This window comes from Nematolebias whitei, chromosome 2 (assembly GCF_014905685.2).
Source record: "Nematolebias whitei isolate Nwh7 chromosome 2, NemWhi1, whole genome shotgun sequence".
In the NCBI taxonomy this organism is placed as follows: Eukaryota; Metazoa; Chordata; class Actinopteri; order Cyprinodontiformes; family Rivulidae; genus Nematolebias; species Nematolebias whitei.
Genome location: NC_056499.1, coordinates 52,971,114 through 52,981,911, shown reverse-complemented (window position 1 = coordinate 52,981,911; position 10,798 = coordinate 52,971,114). Strand labels below are relative to the sequence as shown.

General features: G+C 40.9%; 1 protein-coding gene across 1 annotated transcript in view; it reads right to left on the bottom strand.

Annotated features, from left to right (window-relative positions):
- Positions 1 to 4,941, bottom strand: part of LOC119427256 (FH1/FH2 domain-containing protein 3) — a gene marked incomplete at its 3' end in the record, with an annotated part of 25,691 nt that extends 20,750 nt beyond the window's left edge. Inside the window, 1 exon segment of the mRNA XM_037694840.1 lies at positions 4,902 to 4,941. Coding sequence (XP_037550768.1) covers positions 4,902 to 4,941 — 40 coding nt within the window.
- Between the last annotated feature and the right edge of the window lie 5,857 nt (positions 4,942 to 10,798).

The following is a 10,798-nucleotide window of genomic DNA, read 5'->3' as shown; positions in this document are numbered from 1 at the left end:
ATATATATATACACACACACATATATATAATACTCCTTTCCCATTAATAACTGTACAGCACGGTTCGACTCAGTATGGTTCCAAGGCTTTTTCATTAGTAACTGTTTGTATAACTGGTCCCATTTTTCAGAACCCTTTTCTCTTGGGTTCCAAGCGGGCTGAGCCGGCACCAAAATGTGACGTCAGAACACCGTCAGTCACTGATTGGGTCAGGGGGTGGAGTCACTAGAGGGGTTTGAGAAATTTTCACAACATGAAGGCCGAACCCCAATCCAGGCAGATGGGCGGACTGGGATTGGTCTGGGACCGAGTTTGTAAACTATTTTTAAAAACATTTTATGCATTAAAAAAAAAAAAAATCCAATAATGCTCAGTCAGGTCATCTGGACAGTTCCTTCTTTTGTAGAGACGTTTCACCCTCTATCCGGAGGACTTCATCAGTCTGAGGAGTCCCAAGTAAACTGTTTCCTCACCAAACAGTACATTCCTTAAGTGGACCAACCGGTTTGCTGGAGATAAGATGGTTTCTGGGGGCCGTCCTGTCCCCCGTCGACTCCTCCCATGCAGCCACAGCCAAAGTGGTTCAAGGCAACAAAGTTCATGCTCAATCATCCAGGTACCAAATCCAATAATGCTGGAGCATTGAGCATGAACTTTGAACCTGTTTCAGCGTCTCACCGCCAGCAGCTGGTGAGGCGCATGACGTCAATTCAACCCCGCCCACTGCAACCGGTACTGAAAGAATAATGGAAACACAAAGTATACCGTACCGAGCCGAGTAGAACCATGCTGTAGCGGTACTAAAGGTACTAATGGAAAAGGGGCTAATTGTTGCCGTTTGGTAGATTATTGATCAGAACACAAGATTTTTAAAGCTACATATATGTTACCTTAGGAATAAATTTTTCAGTCTTTCTCCCTCCTTAGATGGCATTAATCTGTCCTCCAGCTCTAATGTTAAAAATCTTGGTGCCATTTTTGATTAGGACAAGTCTTTTATCCCCCACATTAAAAACGTTATTAGAACTATCTTCTTCCACCTGCGTAAATAGCTAAAATTAGAAACATCTCATCTAAAAATGATGCAGAAGAACTGGTTTGTGCATTTGTCACATCTAGACTGGACTATTGCAATGGTTTATTATCTGGATGTCCAAATACTTCTTTAAAATGTCTTCAGTTGATCCAAAATGCTGCTGCCAGAGTCTTAACCAGAGTTAGTGGGAGAGATCATATCTCTCCAGTTTTAGCTTCTCCTCATTAGCTCCCTGTCAAATCCAGAATTGAACTCAAAATCTTACTTCTAACCTACAAAGCTCCCAACAACCTAGCTCCATCTTATATTACAGATCTTATTGTTCCATATTTTCCTAAAAGAGCACTTCGCTCTCAGGCTGCAGGTTTACTTGTGGATCCTAGAGTTTACGAAACCAAAATGGGAGGCAGATCTTTCAGTTATCAGGCTCCTCTCTTGGGGAAGCAACGTCCAATCTCTGTCCGTGAGGCTGACACATTATCCAGTTTCAAAACTAGGCTTAAGACTTTCCTTTTTGCTAAATCCTATAGTTAGGGTCGGCTTGGGTTTCCTGAGCTGTCCCTTAGTTATGCTGCTATAGGCTTAGACTGCTGGAGGACAAACTGACCACACTTTTCACTCTACTTCTGTCTTTACTTACTCTGCTCAACCTGTTTTGTATTTGTAATTTTTTTTTCTATCATTAACATGTGTTTTTTTTTGTCTTTCAGATACACCTGGACCTATATCTGGACCTCTCAACCAGCCGGTCAAAGCAGATGGCCGCTTGTCCTGAGCCTGGTTCTGCTGGAGGTTTCTTCCTTTTAAAAGGGAGTTTTTCCTTTCCACTGTTGCCACTGTGCTTGCTCAGGATGGGAGACTGCAACGAAGCCAAGATTCAACTTGTCTGCTGGACTCCTTAGATAGAGAATTTTACCAATTGGCTTTTATGTATGTGAATGTTCCTGTAAAGTGCCCTGACACAACTTTGTTGTGATTTGGTTCTATATAAATAAACTGAATTGAATTGAATTACAAGTTTGAGCCCGTGTACTACATAAAGTGAAGTCATGGTAAAATTTTATATATAGGGTTCTTCTTCTTCTTCTTCTTCTTTCAGCTGTTCCCTCTTCAGAGGTCTCCAGTCTGTCCTCACTACAACTACCTCCATGTCCTCTCTAACTGCATCCATATATCTACTCATTGTCTTTTTCCTGGCAGCTGCATTTCTAACATCCTTCTACCAATATACCCACTGTGCCTCCTCTGGACATGTCCAAACCACTGTCCTTCCTCTGGACATGTCCAAACCATCTCAGTCTGGTGTCTTTATCTCCCAGTTGTTCAACCTGTTAATGTATTTAAATGATATAAACTCAGAATTCCACCTCAACAAACATGTTTTTAAATCCAAATCACACATTACCGTTTCTACCCATCACCACCTATGCAGCCACAGTTCAGTTTTGAGGGATGCTGGTTTAATTTTTCTGGTTCTGAGTGACGGCTCATGATCACGTCTTTTCTTAAACCAATCTCTGAAAACAGAGCTTTCTGCAGATTTGTTCGGTTCAGCTGTAAATGGGACTACAAACGTCTTCTCTGAAGCTCAAGTTGTTTTTGAACCAGACATGGAGCCGTTTCTCATGTTCAGATCACATCATTAAACTAAATATAGCAGATAAAAAAAGACTCTTGGCCGAGCGGCACCACATCAGACAGAAAATCAGAAGTCAAGTCCAAACAACTAAACTTTCTGCAAAGAGTTCGTTCATGTACTTATAAGTCTATTACCATTTTTGTTAAATTGGGCTTTGAAATATCAGTTTGTTGTACAAAAAAAAGTCTAGAATCATTATTTGATATGACAAATATTAAAATGTAGGTATAAGAATAAAACGTCCATCCTCTTTCAGTTGTGTGCGTCAGGACAGATACCAACGAATCTGGTCTGTATCCGGTTCTAAACTGATCCTGCTGCTGATCCTGCAGCTTCTAGAACCTCCTTCAGCAGCAGGAACTCTCAGTGGTTTTCTGTGGGACTTCCTCTACCTCTCACATTGTTGTGCAGGAATTCTGGCCCACTCACATGGGCCCTACCTGAGCAGACGTTCATACGTTGTAGTGCTTTGCATTTGAAGAATGTCAGTGGTCTTAAATCTTTTCCAATTGTTAATAATCGTTGTAGAAAGATGGATTCTAAGTAGTCTGTAAATGACCTTGTAGGAATGTAGACAGACCAGTAAGTTGAGAGCGGCGCCACCGCTCCCGAAGGGGGAGTGGTGAGGTTAGAGAAGTGAACCTGTGATTGAAGGTTGCCAGTATGAATCCCCCGGCTGACCGCAACATCAAAATAAGGGCGGGAAAGTTGAAGCACCCATACCTGCCTCCACCCTCATTTGCCACACTCTGGGCCCTTAAGCCCCCCCCACCCCCCCACCACCACCACCTCACTCCACCCCTCGTTTGTCTCTATGTGTCCCTGTAATGGACTGGAGACCTGTCCAGGTGTCCCCCGCCTCTTACACAGTGATAGCTGGATATGGGCACCAGAGCCCCCATGACCCGAAAAAGAAGAAGCAGATAAAGATACTGGATGGATGGATGATTTCATACCACAGTAGGTTTACTGAGGGAAATAAAAAGCTGCAGCTCTGCAGCCACACCTTCTGTTTGCATGAACCAGGGAGGAAACTGGGAATGCAAACATGCAGCGTGCATGAGCCTCGCTGCGTTGTCGAGCTTGAAGTGGACAGACAAACGGAACATGTCAGCACACTCAGAAGCTGCAGGAATAAGAAGGTCCAAAGCTCTGGTCTACGGTTTCAGGTCCAATTAGTTCACGTCAAACACTCCTCCACAGCACACTGCTTTTCTGAGAGCAGTTACAACACGTTGGAGGTATGTTTTGATCTGAGAGTTTCTGGGAAAAACAGATACACATAATCTGAACTTTATCTCAAATTTATCTGGGACATGAGCGGTAACTAAAAAAAAAAAAATCAACAACAGAATGAAGAAAAAAAACTTTCTGTGAATTATTACAAGAACAGAGTGAATGAAGCAGTGGAGGACAGGGATGGACTCCTGTTTATCTGGAGACACAGGAAGTGAGCATGATAAACAAAGTGGTATTTCCTGTTGGTGACACAGCAGTTAAGTGTGTCTGCAGGAGGAGTTAAACTGAAAGTGATGCTCAGATAAGAAACTATCAGAAACACAAGGAGAAACTAAAGTTTACTCAGTGGGGCTGTCAGAGGAACTACCATCCAAAACATAGTTTACTTTGAAGGTTTTATGCTAATCCAGCATTTTTCAGTCAGATGATCTGGACAGTTTCTTTTTTTGTGCTGAAACGTTTCGCCTTCGGTCCGAAAGGCATTATCAGTCAAGGAAACGCACAACAAAACTGATTCTTCCCCCAACAGCTTACTCCAAAGTGGAACAAACCAGTTCTGCTTGTGATAAGATGGTCTCTTTGGTACGCCCCCTCCTCCATTGCCGGCCCTCTTCCTTGTTGACAGTCAAGTCAAAATGGTTGAAAACAACAAAGTCCATGCTCAATAAACCAGGTATACAATCCAACAATTTCAGTCAGGTCATCTGGACAGTTTCTTTTTTTGTGCTGAAACGTTTCGCCTTCGGTCCGAAAGTCTTCATCAATCAACGTTTCAGCACAAAAAAAGAAACTGTCCAGATGACCTGACTGAAAAATGTTGGATTGTATGCCTGGATTATTGAGCATGGGCTTTGTTGTTTTATGCTAATGTTGTTTTTCTCTGTCAAGAGGCTGTCACACAGTGACGTATATTATCAGCGTAAGGAAAACACTGCAAACATGCTGGTTTAAGTGGCATAAGTTAGATGTAAGTTTTTAATAAGTCACCAGCATGCTGATACACGATGCTAAGTGTGTTGTACGCCATGCTGGCCCAAAATTTTGTAAATGCACAAAACGTTTAGTGTATGTTGGCATGTTGCTCATATGTTAGGTATAAGTTACAGGTATGCAACAGGTAAGTTATACACAAGGGGTGGCTGTGGCTGAGTGGTTAGAGCAGTTGTCCTCCAATGCGAGAGTTGGGGGTTCGAATCCACCAGCAGTCACATGCTGACGTGTCCCTGGGCAAGACACTGAATCCCTCATAGCTTCTGATGTGTGTCCCATCAGTGTATGAATGTGATAAAGCTCTGATTAGTCTCTTTAGAATGATTTGTTCAATTAGCTTTGTAGAGATCTAGTAGAGTGCTGTATGAATGGGTAAATGAGGACACAGATTGTAGTGTAAAGCGCTTTGAGTATCTTGAAATAAGATAGAAAGGCGCTATATAATTACAGTCCATTTACAAGTTCACACACATTACATGTAAGTTAAGATGACATATGCTGGAAAGCAGCAGGGAAATTTTGTAGTGTATGAGTAACTTATTTTGGAATTGCATGACAAAATCTGAAGTGGCAAAGAAGTATGTCAGACTGGTCCAGGACATATATGAGGACAGCTGGACATATTAGACGGTACAGGACATGTATGAGGACAGCTGGACATGCTAGACTGGTACAGGACATGTATGAGGACAGCTGGACATGCTAGACTGATACAGGACATGTATGAGGACAGCAGGACATGTTAGACTGATACAGGAAATGTATGAGGACAGCTGGACATGTTAGACTGGTACATGACATGTATGAGGACAGCAGGACAGGTTAGACTGATACAGGACGTTGAGGACAGCAGGACATGGTGGACTGATACAGGACATATATGAAGACAGCAGGACAGTGGTGAGATGTGCTGTAGGAGTGACCGATAGCTTCAAGGTGGAGGTGGGAGTGCATCAAGGATCAGCTCTGAGCCCCTTCTTGTTTGCTCTGGTGATGGAGCGACTAACAGATCAAGTTCAAGTCAACTTTATTGTAATTTTCATCACATGTGGTACATGAGGTGGAACAAAATTATGTACATAGCATCCCACTTACACACAAAAATAGCAAAATATAAAGTACTAAAAGAAAACATAAATAAGGATCTAAGATATACGCTAAACACTAATAATGTAAAACAATATGGCATATCAACAGCAGCCCGAACATGAATCTGTCATGAGCAGATGGGTATGAATGAATAAAACAGCAGCATGGGATAATCAGCATCATGAGATCAGCAGCATGGATAATCAGCAGCACAGATAAGTCACATATCACCAATTCAAGTAGCATTACAGTGATTTTTTTAAACAGATGAGCTCAGGCAGGAATCCCCGTGGACTATGATGTTTGCAGATGACATTGTGACCTGTGGTGAGAGCAGGGAACAGGCAGAAGAGAACTTTGAGAGTTGGATGTATGCACTTGAAAGAAGAGGAATGAAAGTCAGCGTAGTAAGACAGAGTACATGTGTGTGAATGAGAGTGAGGCTGGTGGAACAGTGAGGCTACAAGGAGCAGAGGTCACAAAGGTGCAGGACTTCAAGTACTTGGGGTCCACTGTCCAGAAAAAATGGGGAGTGTGTTAAAGAGGTGAAAAAGAGAGTTGAGGCAGGATGGAGTGGATGGAGAAAAGTTTCAGGAGTGATTTGTGACAAAAGGGTGTCAGCAAAGGTCAAAGGAAAAGTTTGCAAAACAGTGGTGAGTCCAGCTATGTTGTCTGGTCTGGAGACAGACATGGACAAAAAGACAGGAGAAAGCACTGGAAGTGGCAGAAATTAAGATGTTGAGGTTCTCCTTAAGAGTGACAAGGATGGATACGATTAGGAATGAGATCATCAGAGGTACGGCACAGGTTGAACAACTGGAAGATAAAGTTAGAAGGACCAGACTGAGATGGTTTGGACATGTCCAGAGGAGGGACATTGGTTTGGACATGTCCAGAGGAGGGACGGTGGTTTGGACACGTCCAGAAGAGGGACAGTGGGAATATTGGTAGAAGGATGTGCAGCTGCAAGGAAAAAGACCAAGAAGAGATATATGGATGCAGTTAAGAGAGGACATGGAGGTAGTTTGAGTGAGAACAGAGGACGCAGAGGACTTAATGAAATGGAGGAGAATGACTCGCTATTGCAACCCCTTTAGATGGAAAAACCAGAAGAAGATGATTGTAGTGAACCAGATGACCTGATGATCTGACCCTCATCTGACCCTGATGACCTCAAATCTACCAGATGGACAGAGACTGTTATTTTCATTGATCTGAATAAGTCTGAGCCATCTGATGACTTTCTTTCTTGAATTAATCAAGCAGAAAAGACAATTCTTTATAATCATTACTGTCTTACAAATGTTTTGATAATCAAATTGTGTTAGTTTCACTCAATGCTTACAGGTTGAAAAGAACTACTCATTTTTATTTTTACATAAACAGTAAGTAATGATTTTTATTCCTCATTCAAAGAAGAAATCACCTGAATATGCATTTCTTGATTTTCTGTCTGAAATGAGCCAAGTCGTAAGTGTGTGAAAGTTGAAGCTTCGGTCAACTAAATGTTTACTGAAGAAGAAATGTCATGTTTAACTATTTGAGAAGATAATCAGAATAGAGACTCCACGAAGTCTGCTTTCTGCAATAATCTCTCTGTCAGTTGTTAAAACAATCTCATTCTCTGACCTTGGCTTAGATAACATCTTACGTCACAAAACCACTCCTCTTTCTGGTCCATCCACGAATCAGAAAGCTCTGAAGTAAACTCGGAAGTAAACTCATTTAAAATGTGACAACTTCCCGGTTCTGGGGAAGTGCAGTAGATTCCATGGAGTGCAGTAGATTCCATGGAGTGCAGTCGGTTCCAAGAGATTCCAGAGTTAGAGTTATGGAGAGTTTTGGAGTTGGAGTCTGAGAAGATCTGAAAGAGTCTGAGAGCTGCTGACAATGAAGAGTCAGAGTTGCCGAGGATCCAGAGACGTTTTGGGATTATGATTCTGTTTGAACTAACCACGCACGACTCTCCAAGGATTTTAGCTGTTCTCAACGGAGACGCTGATATCAGTCTGAAGGATTCTTACTGAGGTGATCTATCGTCAACAAGGTAACGGTTTCTTCTTCGACTAAAGTGTACCTGGGACAAGCTGAGATACCTGATGGGAGCGTGCAATTTCTGGTCAAACAGATTAAATTCCCTCACATATTCCTCTGTAAGATAAAATCTCCAGTTCATCTTAAACTCACCTCTCTCTCATAAATCAGTACAGATATTTTTAGAAATATCTGAAGCAAAGTCCTCAAATCACCGCCGAGTGATTTGAAGTTCATTATTTGTGAAACTTGTCTGTTATTATTTTCATATTTTGCCAAATTAATGTAAATGTTTGATGTTAAACTTTGATTCTGAAAATAAATGACTCCATTCATTTGATGGGTCAAAGATAATAACGTCTCTCGTTACATTTCTGTTAAAATTCAATGCACGACTTACACAGTCAGAAAAATGAAGAACTCGTGAAAAGTATGCATAAATATATACCACATATATTTGTCATACAACAAGTGACACGTACCCACGTGACTCACTACAAACTGGTGGCCCGTAACGGTTCATAAATGACTGTAAAAACGTGTAAGATTGATTTTTTTTTCATGTTGGCATGTTGAAAAAGTAACGGTTTGTCAGCTGTGCTGAACCGCAGCTGGAGCTGCACCGCATGAAGCGAAACGCTGCATGTTCTAAGCGTTGGGCTAGTAATGTTTTAAAAGCTGAAATTGTGTCATTGAGTCTTTATGAAAGCTGAATTTGTACGTCTGTTACGTGTAACTAAGAGCTGATGAGCTGTGGAAGACGTTATTCTGTCTAAAAGTACGAGGTTCTGCTAAGACCCGGCTGTGGGTTCGGTTCTGTTCAGTTCGAACGAGTATTTTGAATAGATGGATAAACGTTTTAAAAGCTGAGTGCCATCTCAGAACACAGTTAGGAGTTGATTCGTTACAATTTTTAACAGAAAAAGTGCATTTTGATGGTTTAAAAGACGAAAAAGTGACGAACTATTTTACGCTAATCTAACTTGCTAGTTGGAGAAAACGCTTCCTGATTGGTTGAATTCGCTGTTGTGGAGCGCTCTGATTGGTTGAGAAGGCTGACTGGCGTGGCTACGTCACTTCCTCTCACCCTGCGCTGCTTTGCCATTGGTGATTTCAGTCACGTGACCCGGAAATGAAATTCGTTTTCATAGGGAAATAAAATCTGCTTTTTAAAGCTGAAAAGTAACTTTAAAGTGGTTTTGACACGCTGGTCAAGTGCTTCGAAGCACACTCGCTGAAATTTTGTCACGTTAGACTTTAAAATTCGTCATAAAATGATGTTTTTAAACAACGCTAGCGATGCTAATTTTAAGCTAACGACCGGGGCCTTAACTACGCCTAAAATCACTAAATGAAGCTGCTATATTGTTCCAAAAACACATGTTCAGGCTAAGAAGTCGTGTTTGTTGAAATTTTGCCACGTTTGTGTAAAAAATCCGTTCAGAAATGTTGATTTTAACCGAGTTTAGCCGAAGCTAACTTCAAGCTAAGCGGCTAACAACAGGATGTCAACCGAACGCCACAGGAAGTTATAGCTCCCCTAGTGGATAACACAAACAGTGTCTGAGTTAAGATTAGTAAGGTAAGGCTGACATCTTCTGGACAACCTTGAGAAGACAGGTTTCACTCGCTTTTAGGTCTAAACAGTGAAATTAAACGTTTTAATCTTTCTAAAAGCATTTTCGAGTCAATAAACGTTCCTTAAAGCTGAAAATTACTGTTATCTTGCATTTTAAAAGTTATAAGGTATTTATGCAAACGAGCATTCACCAAAACAGTTTTATTTCACTGGTAATCCCTTAAAACTAAGGTACAAAAATAAACATTAACTTTTTAAAAATAGAAACAGTTACAGATTTTCACAAAGTTGGAAAAAGTTTACTCATTTGCTAAAAGGATAGTGCATGTTTAATTGATAAATCACTAAATAAAAGTAAATACATCAGACAAAGAGACTTTGCTGATTTTATTTATTTTGAAAAACCTAAAACATTAAAATTCTCCTGTTTAATCTTTAAATAGAAGAAAAATGACAAGCAAAGAAGATGAAGACAACTTTTCAAAACCAACAAATGATGATATCATTTTGGGGGCCTTACATATCTTGACAAATCCACTAATTGGCAAAGAAATACAACAATTAGAACAACTTGATGAAGCTCAAAGACAAGAAGAGCTGAAAAGTTTGGCCGCAGGAACATTACATACAGAGAGTAAAAAGCTTAGCCTTGAACGGTTAGCAAAAATCTCTCTGCTTCTAAAAGCTGAATTGGATGAACGGTCGGAACGCCTTGACTGGATGTCTAAAACACATGAGAAGGATCTCTCAGAAATGCAGGCGTCACTAGAAGCAAAATCTTATGAAAAGATTAAAGAAAAAGACCGTGTGTACCAAGCCACGTGTGCAGATAACGAGGTGCTACAACAACAGTTGCAGCTTGCAAAAACTGAACTGGAACAATGCAAAATAGATAAACAAAATCTACAAAAGCTACATATGCGCTTAGAAGGTGACTACTGTACATCCCAGGAACATTTAAAAAAATGTGAGGCGAAACTAATAGCAGCAATAGAAAAAGGTCAGAATGTTGTTCAAGGTGACCTGGAATCCAAACCAGACCTTGAACAAAGTCGGACTAATACACCAATTACTCAACGACCTCTTTACTCACACAGTGCTTTTAGACCCATCCAATCACCTACACAAACGGGCAGAGTAACACCCCCACAACTGATCACGCATGTGAGACCATTGATATCTTCTCCATCAA